General features: G+C 45.3%; 1 protein-coding gene across 1 annotated transcript; it reads right to left on the bottom strand.

Annotated features, from left to right (window-relative positions):
* Positions 1-159: 159 nt before the first annotated feature.
* LOC119974278 (guanylate-binding protein 4-like) lies at positions 160-23,937 on the bottom strand. The gene is made up of 9 exons (XM_038813050.1): positions 23,923-23,937; positions 21,464-21,606; positions 18,093-18,286; positions 16,794-16,989; positions 12,497-12,567; positions 11,367-11,647; positions 9,874-10,086; positions 9,017-9,119; positions 160-718 (listed from the first exon to the last, which is right to left on the bottom strand). Exons 1-9 carry the CDS (start codon positions 23,935-23,937, stop codon positions 327-329), a joined length of 1,608 nt encoding a protein of 535 aa, XP_038668978.1. The 3' UTR covers positions 160-326.
* Positions 23,938-27,728: the final 3,791 nt, after the last annotated feature.

Genomic DNA, 27,728 nt, shown 5'->3' with positions numbered 1-27,728 from the left:
ACATCCAGCTTAAACAATTTAATTACCCTGGGCATTGTGCATCTGTACAAAGTTCAAACCGTGTCCTCATTTTGTACAAAAAAATTCTTGATGATCATAGATTTCTGACTATTTGGCTTGCAAGACACAATGTCAATGACATGTTCATTAACAAGTTTATTACCATGTGCATGTATTTTATTTCATACCAATCATATAAAAGGCATCTCAGCTTGCCATTATAAAAGCTGCTTCATGTGCAATACAAGACCATTAACCAATATGTGCATCATAAGACCATTGATTAGAATACTGAAATCTTTCCAAACAATATTCTCCCAAGTGGATTAATCAGGCTCACCAATAAAACTGGTGGCAAAAGCTCTTGCTGCATTGAATATAGAGCGGAGGATGCCCATGAAATCTATGATGTCCACAAGACCACCTGCCCATGTCTGCTGCTCCTGATGCTTAAGCTGTTGAATTTGCTCTTCCATAAGCTCAGCTTTCTCCTGAAAACCCTTTTCCAAAACAGCCTTCTGCTCGGCCATCAGGCTTTCCAAGGCCCGCTCCTGCTCCTTTAACATTTCCTCTCGCTCCTCCACGATTTTCACCTTCATCTGGCGAAGATTTTCCTCATTGGTTCTTCTCTCATCCTCCCTCAGTTGCTTCAGCTGGAAGAGTTCCTCTTCCCGAGCCTTGTTCACTTGTTCCATCAATGTTGCCTTATCTGCTTCACCTTGTGCGCAAGGGGAACAAACAAGAATGATCAACAATGCGAATCCCAACACCCATCGTCCCCATTTCCCAGTCCCAGGTTTGAATTGCTTCATCTCAACTATCCACATCTTCATACTACCAACCCTCCACCAGGAACTCTGCACTATAGATTATTGTGGATTCCAAATTCCATCACAGCTTCACTGGGCCTCGAGGACTGAAATTTCCTCCTTCAAAAATGTTAGCCCCTAGTCACCGGCTGGTCATTTGGCCAATTAGGGGCCAAAGAGTCAGGCAATGGTACATCATCCTTCCTCTTCCCCAATAGCATGTCAAGATGATCACAATTTATTTGTTATCTCTTCCTGTTAAAGGACCCAATAAAATCTAAGGGAGATGACATCAGCCTCTCCAGTCACACTCTGTAAGTGGTCCCGCTGTCAATCCAACCAACTTTTGCATTTTTCATGTGCACCACCTGCATTTAATTGTAAATAGAGTAGCTTACCCAGTCTATTGCCGACATATTTCCTTGCAGTAAAAAGCAACCCTTCCAATTCACTGCCTCATCAAATCCTGTACTAATCGCATTCGCTAACAATTGGTGCGGCAAATGCTCAGACCCAGGTAGTCGACTGAATTCCGACAGGGCAGAAGCCAGTCGGCCCATTGAGAGCATGGAGGGGACAGTATAGAGTAAATGGCAGAGTGCTAGCGTGCAGTGACAGGAGATCCTCAGAAAGTTAATATATACATCTTTGAAGGTTGGAGCACCAGCACGTGAACGAGGAACAACATGGACGAGTTCACAAGTCTGAATTCCGGAGTTGCACTCAAGTCGGACATTTACCAGAACCATTTCAGAGTTGGGAGATTTTAATCTAACTGAAATGGAGGTTATCCTCCACGGATCGAAGGAGATTGGCTAGATCGGCAAGATTTTCCACCTCGTCTGAGCGTCAAAGTGAAACTGCTTCTAGTAAAGGAGGCTATTCGGCTCATGAGTATGGAACGAGCTTTTCAAAGAGCACCTTAAATCAGCCTACTCCCCGCCTAACATTTTGAACACGAAGAGGCAATTTTGACATTCCACCTGCCCTACACGTGTAGGACGAAACTGACCCCCGGGAGGAAAACCAAGTTGAAAAGACAATTAGCCAAGGCCGGACTGAACTTGGGTCTCTGGCGCCATGAAGCAGCAGTGCTAACCACTGCTACCGTAACGCCCATATTACCTGCTACGACGAAGGAATAATTTTAATTGACGGGTGCGGAGAGATCAGAAGGTAGAGACTGGAAATGGACAATGATTTAGAATGCATATCAGGCATGCAAAGGTATGGGTAGTGTAGAAGTCAGGTATTTTAAATACACTTAATATAGGTAAAAAGCTGTTTAAAGCATAAATATTAATTCCCAGTTTTAAAAATGAAAGAAACATACAATTTCCAAACTCAAACTCAGTCATGAGTTTAGAAAACACAGAACCACTGATAAAAACATCACATTTTTCCAAGGACAAGGGCTGAATCCCATGGCAATGAGGTGGAAGCATTAAAGGCTCTATTGTTCTGATTTCAGGCCACTTGTGATAACAGCCTGAACCACATTCCATAACTTTTGCAAGCCGAAGCATTTTAGACTGTGTTAAAAGACAGTTTCAATTATATTTTTGGAATTATGCCATGATGAGATGACATAACGTCTCCATTGTTGCAGACAAGCAACAATTGGAAGTAATGTTACATCGTGAAGATGGACGGCTTGTTATCAAATCAAATGTGTTTTGAGTCTAACTTAAACCAATTAGGATTATATTGGGGTGTGATCGGATCGCTTAAGACAGATATGAAATAGTATATCCATGGATGATTTGGCCACCATTTTAGAGAGAGACAATTAGAAAGAGACAGAAAGAGACAAAGAGAAGAAAGAGACAGAAAGAGACAAAGAGAAGAAAGAGACGGAAAGAGAAAGAGTAGAAAGAGAATTAGAAAAGAGTTCTGTATTCATATTTCATTTTCATACTTTGACTTCAGACTTTGACTTTTAAAGTTGTGTTCAGGATATTGTCTCAGAAGATAATTCCTGTGATTCTTTGAAGAAAATCAAATTGTCTACAAACTACCTTTTAATTGATTTTCAAGTTGTAACCAAATGAACTTCAAATAAAACAATTCTTATTTGCACCTGACAAGTTTTTAACTTGAATTTCTACTGAGTTTCAGCAATGTCTCAAGAACAACCGGTAACCATAAATTGAATAAACTTCACAATCCTAAGATCCTTCAACTTGGCGTAGTCGGCAGCGGGGGAGGAGTTCTGATACGACCTTCGGAGAGGTTCGGAAAGCTTCGTAAGAAATCGGAGGAGGACCAGGCGACGACGGAAGCTTCGGGAATAATCGGAAGAGATCGGAAGACAGTCGGAATCCACGGCTAGACTGGGGTAAGAAATATCTTTTTCACCCATTAAAAGTCTTAAAGCCGCATCAATCAGTGCTTCGACCCCTGAAAAGGACATTTTTATAGACTGTGTTAAATCAATCAGGTGCCGGTTGTTGAGACTAACACAGCCTACACACAAAAAGTTAAGTGAAAGGTTGAATTTATGGCTGATCCAGATGAAAGTATAGAATTAGACCCTTTAGAAGGCAGAAATTTACTCCCTACGACGGTAAAAGGAGGAACTGGGATACCAGATGTTTCCGTTGAAGATATGTTGGGGGATTTTGGGTCTTTCTTTCGTAAACAATTTGACCTATGTGAAACCTCAAGAAAAATTGAATCAAAGTATAATATCCGCAGAGGACAGTGGTCCTTTGATAATATCAAGAGAGCATGGGGAAAATGCACACGATTGCACAGTGCAGAACGTGTTAAATGGTCCCTGGCAATTATGGGACAATTACGCAGACAGCAAGAGATAATTACTAAAAATAAAACTGATCATGAGTATAGGACCACTAAAGACCAACTAATTGCAGTTGTTGAAGAATTGCAAGATGCAAAAGCAAAACTTGAATCTGACGATGAAATTAGAACTGATTTGGAAAACAAAATCTCTGAACTCCAGCAGTTGCCTGTTCAAATAGCAGAAGTACAAAATCAAATTTTTGAAGTGGAATCAAAAAACCAACAGCTGCAATCAAAAACTGAGCAAATTGAACTTGAAAATTCCAAGTTAATTGAAGAAAAATGTGTTTTAGAAAGAGAATTGCGAGTTGCAGAATTCAGTTTTGAACAGGATGATGCCAAATTCCAACAGTTCTGTTCAATTAGCAGAATTCCAAAAACAAATTTTTGAAGTGGAATCAAAAAACCAACAGCTGCAATCAAAAACGGAGCAAATTGAACTTGAAAAGTACAAGTTAATTGAAGAAAACTGTGTTTTAGAAAGAGAATTGCGAGATGTAAAATCCAAATTTGAACAGGATGATGAACTTAGAACAGAATTGCAAAACAAAACTTCTAAACTCCAGCAGTTATCTGTTCAAATAGAGTTCCAAAATCAAATTTTTGAAGTAGAGTCAAAATACAAACAGTTGCAATTAAAAACTGATCAAACTGAACTTGAAAATTCCAAGTTAATTGAAGAAAAATGGAAATGGTTAGAATCAGGTATTCAACCGTATGATGATGAAATTTGGAGAGAAGTTCAAACTTGTAAACCAGTCGCACCACAATCACTAATGCCCTTCTTAGCTCAACAAATTCATTCATGGGGACACATATCACCTCAACAAATGAGGGATCGATTCCATAGAAGTTGGTGTGGTAAAGGATTCAAAAAACATGCACATCAATGCCTCAATTAAGAGCTCCTGCTCCTGCAGGTCCATTCCAGGACTTACAAGTGGATTACATCACTCTTCCTAAATGTCAACAGTACAATGACGTCCTTGTAATAGTGGATAAATTCTCCAGATGGGTGGAAGCTGCTCCAGCTAGAAGAGGGACAGCTGCCCATACAGCCAAAGTGCTATGCAAAGACTTTATTCCCAGATGGGGAGTACCAGCTAGCATTGACTCAGACAATGGAACCCACTTTACAGGAGCTGTTTGTAGGGAAGTCTGTAAACTACTAAACATTAACTGGAATTTACACTGTCCTTATCATCCACAATCATTTTTTTTTTTTTTTTTTTTTTAAATTTAGATTAGCCAATAATTTTTTCCAATTAAGGGGCAATTTAGCGTGGCCAATCCACCTACTCTGCACATTTTTGGGTTGTGGGGGCGAAACCCACGCAGACACGGGGAGAACGTGCAAACTCCACACGGACAGTGACCCAGAGCCGGGATCGAACCTGGGACCTCAGCGCCGTGAGGCGGTTGTGCTAACCACTAGGCCACCGTGCTGCCCTATCATCCACAATCATCAGGACAAGTGAAACGTATGAATCAAACTTTGAAAGAAAGACTGTCTAAATACAGCCAGGAAGGCATGAATTGGGTCCAAGCTTTGCCAATAGTATTATGCAGCATTAGAGCAACACCAAATAGAACAGGCCTGAGCCCTTTTGAAATCATCACAGGCAGACCAATGTCTCTGCCAGGAACTAGTGACTTGAGGAAAGCAGACTGTCATTTAATGAGTGATGCTTTGCTGTCTTACTGTCAAAATCTAACAAATGCTGTTAGCTCTGCTTCTCAACAGGTGTTAGCTGCGTGGGGTGATCCTCCGGAGGGTGGACACGACCTGGTGCCCGGTGAAGAAGTGTACGTCAAAAAGCTGCAAAAGGAACCTTTGGGATCAAAGTGGGAAGGTCCTTTCGTAATCCTTCTCACCACCCAATCCGCTGTTAAGTTAAAAGGAAAGAAAAGTTGGATTCACGCATCGCACGTGAAGCGCGCGTACAAGTAAAATGTTTGCCGCAATTTTAATTTTCAGTTATTTGATTGACTTTGTGAATGTTGTATCAGAAATGAATAAGAACAAATCCCTTTACACAGCTAAGATATATGCTGAAAACTTTAACATTTCTAATTGTTGGGTATGCATTGCAACCCCTACTAACTCAGGGGAGGGAATTCCCTTTCTAACTATTCTCTTTAATGCTTCAGAAACAGCAGAATGGTACATCTATCAAAGTGTCCCTCACTCTGTGGTGACCCGTTCTGGAGCATATACATGTGAAAATGGGAGGTACCAGGTTGACATCCAAAAATCTATTAACTTATGGAAATCTGCAGGCTATCCACTAAACACCTTTTCAGGATGGCACCAACTTCAATTTAACCCTGACAAAAAACCTCAACATCTTAACCTCCCAACTAATATTAAACAAAAAGGATCAATTTGCCTCATCAGTAAGGACCCTAAAGGGATACCAATGGGTAATAGTACTAAATATGTAGATGTTAACACAGCTTTTAAATGTACAAACGACCGCTTAGAAAGAATTATGCAGTCCTCAAAGATAACAGGCATACCTAACCTCAGAAATAATAAAACATTCGAAGACCAATGGCTCTTAGAATATATTTACTCATATTCTGCTTATAATGGAATTTATTTTATTTGTGATGATAAAGCATATCCCTGGCTCCCAAGATCCTGGTCAGGATCTTGCTATTTAGGATACATGGTACCTGCCATTCATCATGTGACTAATCTCCTGCATATTTCAGAAATGACTGTTCAAAGAAAAAAACGTTCTATCACCTTTAGAGATGCAATTTTTGCTAGAATCATTCCTTTCTATTGGGAAGGAAGGATGGAGAATGAGTTAAATAAAATAACAACCATCATACAAGATGTGGCAGATTACACTGCCACTGCCCTAGATAAAATCTCTGACGAAATGCGAACAATTCGAACCGTGGTATTGCAAACTCGAATGGCACTTGACTATATGCTAGCCGAAAAAGGTGGCACGTGCGACCTGATTGGTGCAGAATGTTGCACTTTCATTCCTGATAACTCTGAAGAAGTTAAAGATTTGGTATTACATATCCAAAAAGAAATCAAAAAACTTGATCCATCCCAAGTTCTCTCTCTCTGGGATAGAATTTGCGGGTGGTTTGGACACACAGGAATGTCCATAATGAGAATAATCCTATTCTCCTGTGCAGCTGGATTCATCATTTATATGACATACCAATGTGCTACGTGCATCAAAGAACTATTCGCTAAGCGCAGGGGACCAACTGTCAGAATGATTCACATTAACCCTACTGCACCCCCAATTGATGAATTTGAGGTGAAATACTTTTGTTGAAATGTTAACCGTAATATTATCAATCAATTATTTGTATAATCTATTAATACTGAATCTGTAGGATCAAATTTGACTAATTTATTAATTGTTATTTTGTAATAATGATTCTTTAAGAATTTTAATGATTATTGTTGAAATACTTGTTGCAATGCTAAGTTTCCATTCTATTGTTTAAATCTGCAATGACAATATGAATGAATTATTCTTTGCGCTTTTACCTATCCTATCGCTTTAATGATATCTTTTATCTTATTAGCGGTCATTTGTATGGCTCCTCTCTACAGGAGCGACCGTGGAGCTGAGCCACTGAAATACCCCCTTTGCTGTGATGACCAACGTCATATCCTCCAAATCCATCAAGAGAACATGGGGCAGCAAACACTCCAGTGACAAATCCATGCCGACTCCACTATCTCCCATTTATTCCAAGTCTCAGAACAAAAGATGCCACTTGCAGTAATTTCGAATAGTTGTCAAGTGGGAGACCAGGCGGCAGGCCTGAGGGGCCGAATGACCAGACCCCACAGGACTGTCACTTGAATTTGAACTTTTGGAAATTTCTACTGTCCGCACACACGGCAACGAACATGTCAAAATGATTCCCCTGAGACACCCATCAAGAGTGTTAGCATTCTGAACACAACTGGTTTTGTGAAGGGTAGGTCATGTCTCACAAACCTTATTGAGTTTTTTGAGAAGGTGACCAAACAGGTGGATCAGGGTAAAGCTGTTGATGTGGTGTATATGGATTTCAGTAAGGCGTTTGATAAGGTTCCCCACGGTAGGCTATTGCAGAAAATAAGGAAGTATGGAATTGAAGGTGATTTAGCGGTTTGGATCAGTAATTGGCTAGCTGAAAGAAGACAGAGGGTGGTGGTTGATGGCAAATGTTCATCCTGGAGTTCAGTTACTAGTGGTGTACCGCAAGGATCTGTTTTGGGGCCACTGCTGTTTGTCATTTTTATAAATGACCTGGAAGAGGGTGTAGAAGGATGGGTTAGTAAATTTGCAGATGACACAAAGGTCGGTGGAGTTGTGGATAGTGCTGAAGGATGTTATAGGATACAGAGGGACATAGATAAGCTGCAGAGCTGGGCTGAGAGGTGGCAGATGGAGTTTAATGCGGAAAAGTGTGAGGTGGTTCACTTTGGATGGAGTAACAGGAATGCAGAGTACTGGGCTAATGGCAAGATTCTTGGTAGTGTAGATGAACAGAGAGATCTCGGCATCCAGGTACATAAATCCTTGAAAGTTGCCACCCAGGTTAATAAGGCTGTTAAGAAGTCATATGGTGTGCTAACCTTTATAAGCAGGGGGATTGAGTTTCGGAACCACAGGGTCATGCTGCAGCTGTACATAACTCTGATGCGGCCACACCTGGAGTACTGCGTGCAGTTCTGGTCACCACATTATAGGAAGGATGTGGAAGCTTTGGAAAGGGTTCAGAGGAGATTTACTAGGATGTTGCCTGGTATGGAGGGAAGGTCTTACGAGGAAAGGCTCAGGGAATTGAGGTTGTTTTCGTTAGAGAGGAGAAGGCTGAGAGGTGACTTAATAGAGACATATAAGATAGTCAGAGGGTTAGATAGGGTGGACAGTGAGAGTCTTTTTCCTCGGATGGTGATGACCAACACGAGGGGACATAGCTTTAAATTGAGGGGTGAGAGATATAGGACAGATGTCAGAGGCAGTTTCTTTACTCAGAGAGTAGTAGGGGTGTGGAACGCCCTGCCTGCAACAGTAGTAGACTCGCCAACTTTAAGGGCATTTAAGTGGTCACTGGATAGACATATGGATGAAAATGGAATAGTGTAGGTCAGATAGGCTTCAGATGGTTTCACAGGTCGGCGCAACATCGAGGGCCGAAGGGCCCGTACTGCGCTGTAGTGTAGTGTTCTATGTTCTAACTATGTGCTAGGTAAAGGGCTAAATAGGTTTCACCTCATTGGCATGATGGAAAACGCCTCAAATAGAAAGGGTCGAACTCAAGTCAACTACCATGCAAATATCTACTGACAAGAACTGGTGGTGACAGAAAGCGAGAGTGTGTACTTTTAACACATTCCAATAGCTGGGTATAATCTGGGTCCTTACTGGCCAACAATTTCTCGGCTTCTGACAGCTTCTTCTCTGCTTGCAGTATGGTGTCCGCCTCTATTTGCTTCCTCTTCAGAAACTCTGCAAGGACCACTTCCGCCTGCAATGAAGCAAACAGATTTCAGGATGGATGCTGGAGAAAGTGGATTTGCTGTGATCCATGAAGCAAGATCCATGGTTAATATCCTGCAACATGCATTGGCCGAGAGGGGCAGCGAGTAAAATCAGGCTTCAGAAACGTTAATCACAAAAACAAAAAGTAGGGGTAAAGCTACAGATTGGAAATGTGTAGCATTGTGGCGCATGGCTCAACATGGATGTCACAGCTGGAATTAATAAATTGGGATTTAATTTGAGGGAAGAGTAGAATTCACTGGTTTGTGCAAAATTGTTCCTTGGGGTTAAAGTGAGAAATTTTCACAATTAGCACATCCTTAAAAAAAAATGGGACAGGCAACAGACCATTGTATTCAGGAGAGCACACCTATTGCTTCCTTGGAAATGTCTCAAATGGATTTCAAGTACCTCTGCACCCCCCCCCCCCCCCCCCCCCCCCCCCTCCTATACTCCCCCACACACCAGTCCTTTTGAGTAAATCTTGAGTGGAAGCCAGATGATTAATGTGGTTAAAAAAAACCGATAGGTTTATCTTGGGAAACGTGCACATTTATGGCATGGGTATGGTACGGGAGCTACAACATACATGGCTGTCAAGATTTGTTCCTCAAATCAGATAGTTAATCGCTTGGGGAGGAAATGATCGATTGGGAAGTAAATAAACTACAGTTCATGTTGTGAACAATCTCCGCTAACATTGACAAAAACGATAGCTGGTCTTTCACGGTCGCTGTTACCTGGATTCCCTTTCCAGGTGTGGAGTGGTATTCGGACACCAGCGCATTCCTGTCCGTGACGTACAGCCGATAACCACCGGGTAGAGTGTAAACCCCTTCCTGCAATTTGCGGTGCATTTCTGTAGAAAGGCTCTGAAGCAGAACTTGGCATTTCTCCACAGACAGCTGTTGATTCTTCTGGCAGACAGCTAGATACTGATGTGCGAGATCAGACTGGAGACAAACAAAATCAACTTTACAAGAAGCAAATTGGACACCTTAATAGCACCAGACAGGATGATGGGGGGGGGGGGGGGGGGAGGCAGACAAGACATAACAAGAGGTGCGAATACTTGGGCGGCACAGTTGAAGTAGTTAGCACGGCTACATCAACAGCGCCAGGAACCCGGGTTCAATTCTGGCCTGTGCCAGTTCCCCTCATGTCTGCCTGGGTTTCCTCCCACAGATCAAGACGTGCGGGTTGAATAGGTTGAATGACCATGATACATTTCCCCTTGGTGCCCAATGGTTGCAGGGATGGGGCAGGGGAGTGGGCCTAGGTAGGGTGCTGTTTCAGAGGGTCAGAGCAGGTCCTTCACTGTGGAGGGTTCGATGACTTGATGAGTGGTGGAATACAAGGCGAGGCCAGATAATTGTGAATTCAGTGACCTTTACATTTCCATCCCGCAAAAACATACAATATAGAGGTTAAAACAGACACGCGTCTAAGGAAGGTTGACAAATACGCAAAGCCAAGCCAGTAAGAAAAAAAAAACCAACCCCCACAGTGCAGGAGGCCAATCCAGTCTGCACCGACCCTCTGAAAGAGCACCCTACCAGGGTCAATGCCCCAACCTATCCTTGTAACACCATTCATCCTTTTGGACACAACGGGAAATTGATCATGGCGAACCCAACTAACCTGCACATCTTTTGACTGTGGGAAGAAATCGGAGGAAACCCACGCAGACGTCACCCAAGGCTGGAATCGAACTCAGATCCCTGGTGCTGTGAGGCAGCAGTGCTAATCACTGACATGGTGGTGAAGATAAAACTGCTAATAGCGCTCAAGTAATGGTTAGGTCACAACTAGAGTACTGTGTGCAGTTCTGGTCTCATCACATCATAGGAACAATGCCATTGCACTGGAGAGGATAGTTACCATGATTACTGAGAGAGTGGATAGGTTGGGGCTGAGGAGACAGTTTGAGAGATTTATGATAGGGTCAGATAGAGACATCAATAACCAGTGGCATAGATTTAAGTGAAGGGGTAAAAGGCTAAGAAGAGAGTCGAGAAGAAACAAAGAGAGTCTGGAGCTCAGTGCCAGAAAGCATGGTTACGTCAGAGTCTCAACATTTAATAAGTATTTAGATGTTCACTTGCGTTCCAGGGCTATGGGACAAGGGCAGGAAAATGGCATCAGTACAGCGAGGTCCTTGCTGGCCAGTGTGGACACGATAGGCCGAATGGCCTCCTGTGTTGCAAACATGTCTGTATTTATGAACTCTTACCACCACTTGTTTTTGATACTCTTGATGCTGGTCTTTGAATGAACGCTGCATGAAGACTCCGAGCGCCTCTTTCTCACAGTTGCCGTGTATGTCTGAAAGCTCCCTCGTTTCCATCGGCATGTTGACCACTTGTTGCTCCATCTGCTGCCTGTAGTGATCAGAGGCCAGTCTTACAGCGACAGCATTTTCCATCCTGGCCATCGAGGTAACGGCGTCGTCCAGGCAAGGGACTGCCCCGGTGGCGATCGCAGAGACGTAACTGCTGGCTAACATACCCAACACTGGCACAAAAGGTTTCAGAGAGATGATTTTAGAGAAGGACACGTGTTCAGTTAAAACTGAAACTTTCAACATCATGAACCAGATTATGGAAATGGCACCCAATTCAAATTCAGAGACACTGCAACTGTAACAGTCTTGTCCAGTCACTGGAGTGCAAACATGCTCCAACACGGAGGAGAATAGATTTGGGCGAGGTGCCAAAATTGAGAATGTCTCTGACATCAGTTGTGGATGATGTGGAGATGCCGGCGTTGGACTGGGGTGAGCACAGTAAGAAGTCTTACAACACCAGGTTAAAGTCCAACAGATTTGTTTCAAACACGAGCTTTCGGAGCACTGCTCCTTCCCCAGGTGAATCAGTTTTGGAAGCAGAAAGGTAGGGTTATCAGGGCCACAGCACCAGAATGGACCAACTGGTCTCCATGGAGGTGCTGGGGGTAGGTGTAATTCTAAGCGCGAAGCCAACATCTGGTGGCGAGCAAGCTCAGAGCCATAGTTGTCAGCGGGTGGTAGGTATAGCAATTCCCGTGCAGTGGGGAGGGGCCCATGATTTAGAGCCAGTTACGGAAGGACTCTGGAATGTGACCCTCTTTTGAAAGTCTCTTCGCCAGGCACAAATTCCATTTCCTAAAATTAGCCCAGGAGTGATTGTGGACCGATTCTTAACCGCATCTGATCACAGACTTATTTGGAATAGGTAGATACAAGAACAGTGGGAAATGATGCCAATTTGGATGGTACTAGCGAAGAGAGACATGGTTACTTTGAAGAGTTAAGGAACGTTTGCCTGTTTGATGCAAAAAAAAACAATCGCTCTCCATTTAACATGCAGTGTTAACCATACGTACTTCTGCCAGTAATGATATGGCCTCCCTGGAGACATTTGGGTTGCGATGTTTCATGTATGTACTTGCAGAACCTTAGAACTTAGAACTTAGAACGATACAGCGCAGTACAGGCCCTTCGGCCCTCGATGTTGCACCGACATGGAAAAAATCTAAAGCCCATCTAACCTACACTATGCCCTTATCATCCATATGCTTATCCAATAAATTTTTAAATGCCCTCAATGTTGGCATGTTCACTACTGTTGCAGGTAGGGCATTCCACGGCCTCACCACTCTTTGCGTAAAAAACCCACCTCTGACCTCTGTCCTATATCGATTACCCCTGAATTTAAGGCTATGTCCCCTCGTGCTAGCCACCTCCATCCGCGGGAGAAGGCTCTCGCTGTCCACCCTATCTAACCCTCTGATCATTTTGTATGCCTCTATTAAGTCACCTCTTAACCTTCTTCTCTCTAACGAAAACAACCTCAAGTCCATCAGCCTTTCCTCATAAGATTTTCCCTCCATACCAGGCAACATCCTGGTAAATCTCCTCTGCACCCGTTCCAAAGCTTCCACGTCCTTCCTATAATGAGGCGACCAGAACTGTACGCAATACTCCAAATGCGGCCGTACTAGAGTTTTGTACAACTGCAACATGACCTCATGGCTCCGGAACTCAATCCCTCTACCAATAAAGGCCAACACACCATAGGCCTTCTTCACAACCCTATCAACCTGGGTGGCAACTTTCAGGGATCTATGTACATGGACACCGAGATCCCTCTGCTCATCCACACTACCAAGAATTTTACCATTAGCCAAATATTCCGCATTTCTGTTATTCTTTCCAAAGTGAATCACCTCACACTTCTCCACATTAAACTCCATTTGCCACCTCTCAGCCCAGCTCTGCAGCCTATCTATGTCCCTCTGTAACCTGCAACATCCTTCCGCACTGTCTACAACTCCACCGACTTTAGTGTCGTCTGCAAATTTACTCACCCATCCTTCTGCGCCCTCCTCTAGGTCATTTATAAAAATGACAAACAGCAACGGCCCCAGAACAGATCCTTGTGGTACGCCACTCGTAACTGAACTCCATTCTGAACATTTCCCATCAACTACCACTCTCTGTCTTCTTTCAACTAGCCAATTTCTGATCCACATCTCTAAATCACCCTCAACCCCCAGCCTCCGTATTTTCTGCAATAGACGACCGTGGGGAACCTTATCAAACGCTTTACTGAAATCCATATACACCACATCAACTGCTCTACCCTCGTCTACCTGTTCAGTCACCTTCTCAAAGAACTCGATAAGGTTTGTGAGGCATGACCTACCCTTCACAAAACCATGCTGACTGTCCCTAATCATATTATTCCTATCTAGATGATTATAAATCGTATCTTTTATAATCCTCTCCAAGACTTTACCCACCACAGACGTTAGGCTCACCGGCCTATAGTTACCGGGGTTATCTCTACTCCCCTTCTTGAACAAAGGGACCACATTTGCTATCCTCCAGTCCTCTGGCACTATTCCTGTAGCCAATGATGACCTAAAAATCAAAGCCAAAGGCTCAGCAATCTCTTCCCTGGCTTCCCAGAGAATCCTAGGATAAATCCCATCCGGCCCCGGGGACTTATCTATTTTCACCTTGTCCAGAATTGCCAACACTTCTTCCCTACGCACCTCAATGCCATCTATTCTAATAGCCTGGGTCTCAGCATTCTCCTCCACAATATTATCTTTTTCTTGAGTGAATACTGACGAAAAGTATTCATTTAGTATCTCGCTTATCTCCTCAGCCTCCACACACAACTTCCCACCACTGTCCTTGACTGGCCCTACTCTTACCCTAGTAATTCTTTTATTCCTGACATACCTATAGAAAGCTTTTGGGTTTTCCTTGATCCTACCTGCCAAAGACTTCTCATGTCCCCTCCTTGCTCGTCTCAGCTCTCTCTTTAGATCCTTCCTCGCTTCCTTGTAAATATCAAGCGCCCCAACTGAAACTTCACGCCTCATCTTTACATAGGCCTCCTTCTTCCTCTTAACAAGAGATTCCACTTCTTTGGTAAACCACGGTTCCCTCGCTCGACCCCTTCCTCCCTGCCTGACTGGTACGTACTTATCAAGAACATGCAATAGCTGTTCCTTGAACAAACTCCACATATCCAGTGTGCCCAACCCTTGCAGCCTACTTCTCCAACCAACACATCCTAAGTCATGTCTAATGGCATCATAATTGCCCTTCCCCCAGCTATAACTCTTGCCCTGCGGGGTATACTTATCCCTTTCCATCACTAACGTAAAGGTCACCGAATTGTGGTCACTGTTTCCAAAGTGCTCACCTACCTCCAGATCTAACACCTGGCCTGGTTCATTACCCAAAACCAAATCCAATGTGGCCTCGCCTCTTGTTGGCCTGTCAACATATTGTGTCAGGAAACCCTCCTGCACACATTGTACAAAGAATGACCCATCTAATGTACTCGAACTATATCTTTTCCAGTCAATATTTGGAAAGTTAAAGTCTCCCATAACAACTACCCTGTTACTTTCGCTCTTTTCCAGAATCATCTTCGCCATCCTTTCCTCTACATCCCTAGAACTATTAGGTGGCCTATAGAAAACTCCCAACAGGGTGACCTCTCCTTTCCTGTTTCTAACCTCAGCCCATACTACCTCAGAAGAAGAGTCCCCATCTAGCATCCTTTCCGCCACCGTAATACTGTCCTTGACTAGCAGCGCCACACCTCCCCCTCTTTTGCCCCCTTCTCTGAACTTACTAAAACACCTAAACCCCGGAACCTGCAACAACCATTCCTGTCCCTGCTCTATCCATGTCTCTGAAATGGCCACAACATCGAAGTCCCAGGTACCAACCCATGCTGCCAGTTCCCCTACCTTATTTCGTATACTCCTGGCATTGAAGTAGACACACTTCAAACCACCTACCTGAACACTGGCACCCTCCTGCGAAGTCAAATCTGTGCTCCTGACCTCTATACTCTCAATCTCCCGTACCCTAAAACTACAATCCAGGTTCCCATGCCCCTGCTGAATTAGTTTAAACCCCCCCAAAGAGCACTAACAAATCTCCCCCCCAGGATATTGGTGCCCCTCAGGTTCAGATGTAGACCATCCTGTCTATAGAGGTCCCACCTTCCCCAGAAAGAGCCCCAGTTATCCAGAAATCTGAATCCCTCCCGCCTGCACCATCCCTGTAGCCACGTGTTTAATTGCTCTCTCTCCCTATTCCTCATCTCACTATCACGTGGCACGGGCAACAACCCAGAGATAACAACTCTGTTTGTTCTCGCTCTGAGCTTCCATCCTAGCTCCCTAAAGGCCTGCCTGACATCCTTGTCCCCTTTCCTACCTATGTCGTTAGTGCCAATGTGGACTACGACTTGGGGCTGCTCCCCCTCCCCCTTAAGGACCCGGAAAACACGATCCGAGACATCACGTACCCTTGCACCTGGGAGGCAACATACCAAACGTGAGTCTCTGTCGCTCCCACAAAATCTCCTATCTGTGCCCCTGACTATTGAGTCCCCAATTACTAATGTTCTACTCCTTTCCCCCCTTCCCTTCTGAGCAACAGGGACAGACTCCGTGCCAGAGGCCCGTACCCCATGGCTTACCCCTGGTAAGTCGTCCCCCCCACAAGTATCCAAAACGGTATACTTGTTACTCAGGGGAACGACCGCAGGGGGTCCCTGCACTGACTGCTTCTTCCCAGTCCCTCTTACAGTTACCCATCTATCTCCAGTCTCTGGTGTAACTATTTCCCTGAAGCTCCTATCTATGACCCCCTCTGCCTCCCGAATGATCCGAAGTTCATCCAGCTCAAGCTCCAGGTCCCTAACACGGTTTTTGAGGAGCTGGAGTTGGGTGCACTTCCCACAGATAAAATCAGCAGGGACACTGACGGCGTCCCTCACCTCAAACATTCTGCAGGAGGAGCATTGTACTGCCTTCCCTGACATCACCTCTAGATTTAAAAAATAACAAGAAAAAGAAAAAGAAAGGAAGAGCTTACCTGATATTACCTCAAACCCTGCTCCCGCTCAAAGGTAAGCAAATTTAAAGGCACTCACTCACCTTCACGACAGGCCCCTGCTCCCGCTTCCCAACCACCGTGGGGTGGGGGGGTTGGTTAGAGGAGGAGGTAGGGTGGGAAACACTCACGAAGTGTTTCGGGTTTAACTGTCACTTGCCAACAGCCTCTCCACAAACCACCTTCAACTTAGGCTGACCGCACTGCACGTATGCAAATTTCCCCAGAACAGCTGATCAATAGCTCTGCTCTGCTGCCCTCTGCTGGATCACGGTTTTCTGGCATTCCTGCACGAAGCTCTGGTCCAGCATCTGCTCTGGGACATGCTCCACCGTGTGCAGATCGCGGGAGACTGGACGGACGAAGACAAAGCATTTCCGCTTGGGAAAGTAGTTTCGAATGCACTGCCGGGGCAAGTTGTATTCCATAACCTTTTTGGAATTCCCTGCAATAAAACAAAGTGTCCAACAAGTGAACAGTTAAAAGACTGTGCGATATCTGAATGTTTATGGTGCAGCAAGGTACCTTGAGGAAGGGAGGAGGTACAGGCTCCAGTGAAAACCACTCCTGCTGGGCATCAAAGTGGTCTGATAATTCTGGGGGAAGTGGGGTGTGGAGGAAGAAATAGAAATCAGCCACAAGGCCAGGATCCCTGCTTTTGACATTTAATTCACCCTTTCACATCGATTGGAGCACACAGACCACGCTAACCGATTTCAATTGTAGCATTGAGGAAATGGAGAAAACTATAATTTCATATCCCAGTAATGCTTGCACACCGCTTCCTCATCTGAGCCCCACACCAAATCAAGCACTCCGGGAATGCCCTTGGAAAATGTACTTGCATTCATTACTATGGAGACTGTGGCAATCTGATAGTGCTTCCCAGGCTTCGGCAACGCAGTCAGTCTGGGGAATTCGGGCAAAGGTCCCAGAAATGGTATAAAGTTAGTGTTAATGACAGGATGACATTTCTTCTTTGGATATTGGAAATAGACCTGCGCTATAGACCACAGAGCCACACCAGTGGGGCGTCATTCCGATTTCCAGTTCCATTTTCGGGGAAGACATTTCTCACTGAGCCAGGAGCGCCACCCAGCTGAGTAACTGCTGACACACCGTCACCGCGGCAGTTTCAACAAGAAATTGTGGTGAGACTTCAGAAAGACTGGACACTGCAGGAAGCTCTAGGTTGTCAGAGGGGACCAATTGTCTATGTTTTGAAAGTGATCTTTTTCTTTATGGGGGCGTGTGTCAATGCAGAGTCCAGCTTCACTGCCCATTCTGAACACCCTAAACTGAGTGGCTTGCTAGACCATGAGAGCGAGCTCCTTCATGTGGGTCTGGAGGCACGCGAGTCAGAAAAGGCAATAATGTCAGATATCCTTTCATGATAAGTCAATAGATTCACAAACCGTCACTCCAGATTTTCTCAATTTAAATTAACCCCAAGGGCCACTTTGAACCCATCCCCAGAGTATCGGCTTCAACAATGGTAAATTGAAGAGATTGAGGAGAAGGGAGATTGCATCTCGAGAAATGCATTACCTTTCTTCAGCAGCAGAGCGTGTTCCAAATATCCATCCTGATTCACCACTTGGCCCTCGATTTTCAGCTCCAGACTGAAGTCCCGGACACACCAGACAAACGTCGGGAAAATCTTCAAATATTCGATCTCATCGTCCTCATGGAAATCAGCACTCGCTTTAACTTTGATCAGTTCAGTGAGCTCGGTGACAAAACTGGACTAGTTAAAGAATCCATATTGACAAGCTGGCCAAATGGGAGCAGATAGGGGTTCACAAGGGTAGCAGCCAATATAATTAATAGACCAATGATTCGCCAACTGAATCAAGGCACACTTAAAATCTCAAGTTGCGACAGATTGTAGCACAATAGGCATTCGAGTGTTACCATGGGTCGGATTTGGTCACAGGACTGTCACAACCCATGGGTACCCGTGAGTAATACTGGACAGCGCTGGAGAATAGCACAGCGGTGGCTCCTCTACCCACCATTTCTGTGCCAGTTTATTCCAGTCAGGTCCCCCCTCCACCCCCACCCCCATAAGTCTTCTCCTACACAAACAAAATTCCATTTACAAGCTACTGTTGCATCTGTATCCACCACCATCATTCCCAATCAGCCTAATTGTAATATTCCCAAGTCACCTCTGGTTCTTTCAATATCACCCTCTGTTCATCGACACTGGCCAAGTTGTAAACTATAAATAGAAACTGCTAAAACCCTTAAGGTTTGGTCAGCCCCCGCCCTGCTTGTGATTAGAGCAACCATTATGTTTCCAGTCTACCGGCCGCTGGAACCTACATGCTTAATAAAAGGTGAGCTCCCGGAATTGAACACCATACTCCAGTCATTGGCAAACTCGCCTTTCTCCAATTATCGTTGCTTCGTTTCCCAGGCTTCCATTGATAAGAGGAAAGTATTTCATTTATATTAATCACCTCGCCATCTTCATGAAGCCCACCATCGCCCATTTCACATTTCGAATCTTACTTATCATTGTACCATTTAATTGGGATAACATTCAGTCTTCCCCTGAACAGGAGTCACCCCACACAGTATTTCATAGGAAACAGGATCAACTCTGAAAGAATTATCACTCAAATGGGCCTCCACTGGGGCATCATTTGACAGCGGCTTTTGACAAGGTGCCACACAAAAGGTTGCTGCAGAAGATAAAGATGCATGGCGTTAAGGGTGAAGTAGTAGCATGGATAGAGGATTGGTTAATTAATAGAAAGCAAAGAGTGCGGATTAATGGGTGTTTCTCTGGTTGGCAATCAGTAGCTAGTGGTGTCCCTCAGGGATCAGTGTTGGGCCCACAATTGTTCACAATTTACATAGATGATTTGGAGTTGGGGACCAAGTGCAATGTGTCCAAGTTTGCAGACGACACTAAGATGAGTTGTAAAGCAAAAAGTGCAGAGGATACTGGACGTCTGCAGAGGGATTGAATAGTTGAAGTGAATGGGCTAGGGTCTGGCAGATGGAATATAATGTTGACAAATGAGGTTATCCATTTTGGTAGGAATAACAGCAAAAGGGATTATTTAAATGATAAAATATTAAAACATGCTGCAGTGCAAAGGGACCTGGGTGTCCTAGTGCACAGTTGCAAAAGATTGGTTTACAGGTGCAACGGGTGATTAAGACGAATGGAGTTTTGTACTTCATTGCTAGAGGGATGGAGTTTAAGAGTAGGGAGGTTATGCTGCAATTGTATAAGGCGTTAGTGAGGCCACACCTGGAGTATTGTGTTCAGTTTTGGTCTCCTTACCTGGGAAAGGATGTTCTCGGGCTGGAGGGCGTGGACAGGAGATTCACTAGGTTAATCCCAGAGCTGAAGGGGTTGGATTACAAGGACGGGTTGAATAGACTGGGACTGTACTCGTTGGAATTTAGAAGGATGCGGGATCTTATAAACACATATAAAATTATGAAGGGAATAGATAGGATAGATGCAGTGAGGTTGTTTGCACTGGCAGATGAAAGCAGAACTTGGGGGCATAGCCTCAAAATAAGGAAAAGTGGATTTAGGACTGAGCTTAGGAGGAATTTCTTCACCCAAAGGGTTGTGAACCTATGGAATTCCCTGCCCAGTGAAGCAGTTGAGGCTCCTTCATTAAATGTTTAAGATAAAGATAGACAGTTTTTTGAAGAATAAAGGAATAAAGGGTGATGGTGTTCGGGCCGGAAAGTGGAGCCGAGTCCACAAAAGATCAGCCATGTTCTCATTGAATGGCAGAGCAGGCTCGAAGGGCCAGATGGCCTACTCCTGCTCGTTCTTATGACATCAGCCATTAGCAGGTAATGCTAACCAGAGAGGACTGCCTCCTCAAACCCAAACAACTGAATGGTTTACCTAAGCCCAGATCAATGTTCAGTTAGTTGAATGGCCAGTCGTGGCAAACCATGGGCGCGATTCTCCGCTGCCCACGATGGGTCAGAGAATAGCGGGAGGGCGTCCCCGACATTTTTCACGCCCTCCCGCTATTCTTCCCCCCCCCCCCCCCCCCCCCCCCGGCACGAATCGCTGCTCGCTGTTTTTTTACAGTGAACAGAGATTCTCCCCAGACCGATGGGCCGAGTTCCCAGGCCTTTACGGCCGTTTTTACAGCAGCAAGCAGGTGTATTGTATCCTCTACCTGGTGGGAAGCCAAGATTTCTTAAAGTGTGTGTGAGGAATTGAACAAACGAATGTGATATAAAATGGAATAATTAGTTAGAATAATGTAGAGGATAGAGCCGGTCTGATGGTAGTGAGTTAGCATGGTAACGAACAAAGGAATTCAGCAAAGCATGGCCAGGAAGTGGGGAGGGGAGCCTCGTGCAGAGGATGGCAAAACGAATGCTGGGTAACAAGAGGCCCAGGGTTGAGGAATGCGAAGTGAGCCAATCAGGATATATGGCCAGGTCAGGAGGTGTATAGGATGACCTATGGGAATCTTGTATGTGAAACTTGATACCATTTGAATGATATGTATAGAAGATCTTTGTCCTCTGTCTCACATGGCTTTGGGAGTTTCAGGAGACTGTATGTGTCCTGAGTCTCTATAGAGCAGGTCAGCCTTGCAAGTCGTTTAAAAATAAATAATACCATATCTACAGATCCCTCTCGAGTTTTATTGAGACCAGACTGACAGGTAAAGAACTTAATTCGTCATGTGCATGTGGAATCTCTGGTTACACTGCTGCAATTAAACTGTCATCCAGTGATGTGCCTGAAACGTGTACCCAGATCCAGCAGAAATCTTATACATTCCTTGGCTTTTATCAACAAACCCACTTATTAATGAATCCTCTGACTGAGTAAGGTCTAAAAGGCTAGCTGCCAATTGCCTTGAACGCTCAATATTGCAATGATTTGTCGAGGAAATCCCATCAAAAAAGGATACTACAGTTTCTCCAAGGCATATTGATCGATTGTACCCATGCTGTTGTAGACAAGGGAACTGCTGAGAAGTACAGCAAGAGCAAAGATCCAGCTGTCGTTCTTCTGATTACCCTGAAGAAAGCAAGCATATTGTTCAGCAACCCACTAACATGAGGCAGTGACGATGTCATCCAGATGGTCTGTGTCTAAGAAATGTTATGATTTGTGTTTTCATAAATTCAGTGCAGGAGGTCATTCAGCCCATCGAGTCTGCACTGGCCCTTGGAAAGAGCAGCCCACTTAAGCCCACACCTCCACCCCTTCCCCGTAACCCCACCTGACCTTTCTGGACACGAAGGGCAAATTAGAATGGCCAATCCACCTAACCGGCACATCTTTGGACTGTGGGAGGAAACCCACGCAGACACAGGGAGAATGTGCAGACTCTGCACAGTCAGTGACCCAAGCCGGGAACCAAATCTGGGACACTGAAGCTGTGACGTGCTGCAGTATCTAATTCACCCAGCTTCAAAATCCATTCACAATAAACAACTGTTCCTACCATTCTGTTTACAACAACGGGAACGTAGCTCCATGAGACACTATGAAATGATGAATTGCAAGGGACAATTTCTTCCAAGTAAGAGTAGTGAATGACAAATGCAAATGTGGTGGATCAGGAGGGGACAACATTTTGGTGAGGAGATTCCCAAATTCATCAGAATTTACCCAACTGATGAGAAAAGAGAAAAAAAGCTACAAGCCTGCAGTTCACAAACTCCGAGACAAGGGGGCCCTTCTACAAACATTGGGAAAAGGCTGGCCACCTACTGGGTAAAGGATGGCAGAGGCAGACTGGTAGCAGTTCAATTTTGGCCGTGTCCATCTTGTAAATGGGGTTGGGGGGCAGGGTTACACCCTCCCTCTCTCTCTTCGCAATGTTACTTTTATCCCCCTCTCCCCCTGTACACCTCCGATGGCTGTACACCTCCAAGCCCCCTGACGGGGATGAAACAGTTCCTCAATGGACTGGATAGGCCAGTTGTGGGAGAGGACAGGCATGGGGAAGCTGGAAGCACCAATGGATCTGGGTGAAATCACGGAGAGCATCAGCTCCATGCAGGCGGGGAAGGTGCCGGGACCCGATGGGTTCCTGGCAGACTTCTAGATTTGCAGCAGCTCTGGCCCCACATCCAAGGAACATGTTCACAGACTCGCTGGCAAGGATAACCTTGCCTCCTACACTGATGCAGGCCACAATCTCATTGATACCCAAAAAGATAAAGACCCAATGGAATGTGGATCATATAGACCCATTTCACAGCTAAATGTGGACGTGAAAATATTCGCAAAGATCCTGCCCAAAAGGCTGGAGCACTCTATACCAGAGGTGGTCGTAGAAGACCAGAATGGCTTTGTCAAGGGTAGACAGCTCACTGCAAACATCAGGCGGCTGATGAATATAATAATGACCCCCCCTGGCAAGGGAACACTGGAGGTGTTCGTCTCCCCGGACACAGAAAAGGCCTTCGACAGTTGAATGGAAATACATCCTTGAGGTACTGGAACGGTTTGGGCGAGGAGCAGGATTCACCTCCTGAGCATTCATACTAACACCACCAGCTCGGAATACTTGCAGCTGCAAAGAGGCACAATGCAGGGATGCCCACTGTCCCTGCTCCTGTTTGCTCTAGCAATCGAACGCCTGGTGATAGCTCTACGGGACGTGAAAATCCGGAAGGGCATTCAACCAGGATATGGAGATCACAGGAGCTCTATGAGTTCACTCTATATGTCTCAAAGCCACAGGAAGGACTGAAAGCAATTCTGCAGATTCTGAAAGAGTTTGAAACCTTCTCAGATTACAAACTCAGCCTGGGCAAGAGTGAGGCATTCCCAGTGAACCCAAATGGGGGAGGAACAGAGCTGGAGGGGCTCCCTTTGGAAATCCAAAGAGCCAGAGACTGTTCACAGATCCAGAAGTGAAATCTGACAAACCTGGTGGAGGAAGTCAAAAAGGACCGGCAATGCTGGGACATACTCCCACTCTCCCTGGCGGGAAGAGTGCAGACAATCAAAATGAACGTACTGCCGAGGTTCCTCTTTCTATTTAGATCCATACCGATCTTCATCCCCAAGACCTTCTTCCAAAACATGGACAGCTTAATCATGCCATTTGTGTGGAGGGGTAAGAACCCAAGAGTCCCCAAAGCAACACTGCAAAAGTGGAAAATTAAGGGTGGCCTGGCACTACCAAACCTGCAGTACTACCACTGGGCAACAACAGCAGAAAAAGGGGATGGATACACAAAACTCCAACTTGTGAGTGGGTGCAGATGGAGGAGGCGTCCTGTAAAGGGATGACCATCCAGGCCCTAACACAGCAGCACTCCCGCTCCCCTCAGCAAAATACACATTCAGCCCATTGGTAGCAACCACACTGAAAATGTGGAACCAAGTAAGGGAACACTCCAGACTGACCAAGATGTCCCCCATCTGCGTAACCCACAGGTGTCATGCTAGACACCACCCATCTGCGTAACACATAGGTTTCCACCAGTCATGCCAGACACCACCTTTACAAAATGAAGGGAAAACGCTGACAGTTAGGGACTTCCACATAGGAAACAGACTAGTGACGCTGCACAAATTAACAGAGGAATGCGAACTACCGACAGGACAGGAAAAGAGACGCTTGCATACAAACAAGACGCTTGCATACAAACAAGACACTCCTCCGCAAAGAGACAGTCGGATACCCCAGGGCCCCGGAGACCACACTATTAGAGGACCTGATGAATATAGACAGTAAAGAAGAGAGACTCTCTGGGAAAATATATGGACAGCTACTGGACAGGGCCCGTGCGCCATTAGACAAGACCAGATGGAAATGGGAGGACAAACTGGGGACAGAAGTGGGTTGGGGACTCTTGTGCGAAGTACTGAGCAGGTCCAACTCCACCTCCTCCTGCACAAGGCTCAGCCTCATGCAGTTCAAAGTGATGCACAGAACACACCTGATCACAACCCAAATGATCCTCCCGGAGGTGGAGGATAAATGTGAACAGTGCCAGGGAGGCCCGGCCAACCACACTCTTGTTCTGGCCTTGTCCCAAACTTGCTGGGTTCTGGACAGCCTTCTCCGAGGCGATGTCCAAGGTTGTAGGGGGTGAGGGTGGAGCCATGACGGAATGCGGCAAACTTCGACGTATCAGAGCAGCCAGAGCTACACATAGCGAGGGAAGGGGAAGACAGCTAACACCCTAGCAGGGAAGAGGGCTAACGCCCTAGCTTCTGCTCCCTAATCACATGCCAGAGAATCCTGTTTGGCTGGCAATCAGCAGCACCACCCACAGCTGTAGACTGGCTGGCAGACCGATCGGAATTTCTCACAACCCATGGGGAGGGGGGGGGATAAAAGGAACATTGCGAAGAGAGAGGGAGGGGGTAACCCTGCCCCCCAAACCCATTTACAAGGTGGACACGGCCAAAATTAATGGGGAAAAAAAGGGGGAAGCTGAGGAGGAGGGGGAACACATCCCGAATGTGCAGGGAGGCATGGAAGTGGGAGGGCTAAGGAGGATAGCACCCGAGTCAGACAATGACAAACTAAATAGACAGACATAAGAAAAACTTTTGTACTGTACAGTAAAGAAACTCAAACTGCAATGTCTGTAAAACTGAAAATGCCAATGAAAATATTTTAAAGAAAATAATTTGCCTAACTTGTGGCCCAAGTCATTGGATGACATTCATAAGCCCACAAAATGGCATTACGTGATATAACTGAAGGTACAAGTTGCTAGGGTTGTGGGGATAGGCAATATTTTAAACCTAAAATCCATCCATAGTTATACCAATAATACAAATGGGAGGCGAGAAGAAAATAAATAGAAATACGGATGAGATCAACTTCAGTTGAGCCGAAAGACAACAATCACAGCATGGATCAGTCAGCAACGCAGGAGCAGAAGAGCAGGTTCAAAGCTGAGCAGCAGTGCAAAGCCCATTACAGCTACAGGAGCGAATTTGTAAACACGCCTAAAACAAATCCCACACACAGAATATATTAACCAACAGATGGGCCCATGATAGATCAAAGCAGAGGCTGTGGTTTTGCAGAGGCTGTGATTCTATACTTGCCTTGTTTTGCCTTTGGGACACGAGGCCAGCCTACAGAACATCAGGTACAACACCACATGTGGAAGAACATGTGGCCACACTCCCCAAGTTTCAAATTCATAATTAGTACCAAAATGTGGGATTTGGCAATGCAGAGAGAGCAAGGACTGCAACCATGATGACTGAAACCAAGACATCGGCAAAGGATGGGGGGGGGGGGGGGGTAAGAGGGGGAGAACAGGGCCAGGCGCTGAAAGTTGGAGCAAAATCAGAGATGCAACTTTAATAGTTTTGCATCACAAGTGATTTGATGGAATCATCACAGTAGCAAATCAAACAGATACACAACAAGTGCCCACGAATGGGGTGGCATTATTGATGAGAGTGGGTCTATGTCAGATGGGTTTTATAGACTAAAACAATCCAAGCCTTTCCTGGATCCATAATTGATTTCAAGTGAATTCAATGCTTCCCTGGTAGCCCGGAGACGGATACTCGTAGCTTGGAGGGACTCAAAGCCCCCGAAGTCGGAGACCTGGCTAGCTTTCTCTGTTTGGAGAAAATCAAGTTCGCCTTGAGAGGGTCACTGTTCAGGTTCACCCGGTGGTGGCAACCGTTCGTCGACTTATTTGCGGGAAATTAATCGTCAGGAGACTGGGGGCCGGGGGGGGGGGGGGGGGGGGGGCGAGGGGGGGGGGGGGGGGGGCGGGGGGGGGGGGGTGTGCGTGTAGTTTAGAGTAGGGGGTCAATAAGGGACCTGTATGAAAGGTAAATGGCTTTTCTACTATGTTTATGGTTTCATGTATGCTGTTTATTTTGTTGTTGTTACTATACTGAAAATACCTCAATAAAATGTTTATTAAAAAAAAACAATATTCCACTGTCGAAAAAGTGTAGTGCCTGCTGATGGCATTTGAACTTTTTGAAATTCATGCCACCAACAAATTATCAGGAAGAATTACTTACAACGGCCATGATCCATTGCTATTTCTCGAAATATTTAGAGACCAGAATGCTGGACCTTTCAGGTGTAATTTGCTGTGAACAACATTTAACATTTAAGCGGAATTTTGTTGTTCCCTTGCACTGCCATAACATCCAGGCTATGGGCCAAGTGTTGGAAAATGCAGACATATAGTAATGCAAAGACAACTGGGTACATACAATCATACGATGCTGCACACGATCACAAGAAATTCCAGTCACCTTAAGGCCACCACATGGGGCCTTGGCTTGTGATTTATCAAAATCTGAAATCTGATTCTTTGTTGCCAGAGTTGTCTGAAGGGACCAATCTGGAAAATGGATGCTTCCCCTGCGCAGATTTTCTTTAACAATGGCCCTTTCTGGAGAATGTCCTGTCAATCTATGAGGTTTTATCAATATCACCGCAAAAATAAAGCAGAGTGTTGTGGTACACCTAGCAGGGCCTGGATTTTAGCCCGATAATATTGGACATTTTGAATCAAACTGCAGTCAACCTCAGGCAGGGTGGTGAGAATTCAGACTTGTCAAAAGTCAACTACTCAACACATGGACAAACTGCCAGGACATGTCTGGATCTGCCCTGTCAATCACGCATCAGGAGATCATCGATTTTATTGATATGCACCGATTTTTTTGGGTTGCCCAGATCGAGCCAGGTTTTCTGGCACCCAGAGTTCCTGCCATTACTTTATATGGCATTGATTACATGCAAGAAACACCACCAGAGATGGACACCTGCGGGTGGGCCGTGGCCCTGTCAAGCTATCATCATCTAATTCACTGGATGTTGGGATCCAGCAGAGGGCAGAAGAGGGAGCTGCTGATTGGCTGTTGCGGGTAAAACTTACATCAGTGCATTGAGGTCACTGTACCCAGTAGGTGTACCTGAGCAAGAGACCCTCCGAGTTCAAGTGAAGGCAAGCATTCAAAGATCCAAAGATCCAAAGGCAAGTAAAAAGATGTGCAGTTTAGGTGGATTGGCCATGATAAATTGCCCTTAGTGTCCAAAATTGCCCTTAGTGTTGGGTGGGGTTACTGGGTTATGGGGATACGGTGGAGGTGTTGACCTTGGGTAGGGTGCTCTTTCCAAGAGCTGGTGCAGACTCGATGGGCCGAATGGCCTCCTTCTGGACTGTAAATTCTATGATCCAGCAGAGGGCAGCAGAGCGAAGCCGCTG

This window comes from Scyliorhinus canicula, chromosome 12, assembly GCF_902713615.1.
Source record: "Scyliorhinus canicula chromosome 12, sScyCan1.1, whole genome shotgun sequence".
NCBI lineage: Eukaryota > Metazoa > Chordata > Chondrichthyes > Carcharhiniformes > Scyliorhinidae > Scyliorhinus > Scyliorhinus canicula.
The sequence above is the reverse complement of the archived record's forward strand: the minus strand, read 5'-3'. Positions and strand labels throughout refer to the sequence as shown.

What these genes read in the sequence shown, in the direction of transcription:
- LOC119974278 (XM_038813050.1), bottom strand. An exon ending in ATCCAGCAGAGGGCAGCAGA is followed by an intron (nt 12,568 to 16,793) that starts GCAGAGCTATTG and finishes CTAAGTTCTAAG; the next exon opens with GTTCTGCAAGTACATACATG. An exon ending in AGCCGAGAAATTGTTGGCCA is followed by an intron (nt 719 to 9,016) that starts GTAAGGACCCAG and finishes CTTGCGCACAAG; the next exon opens with GTGAAGCAGATAAGGCAACA.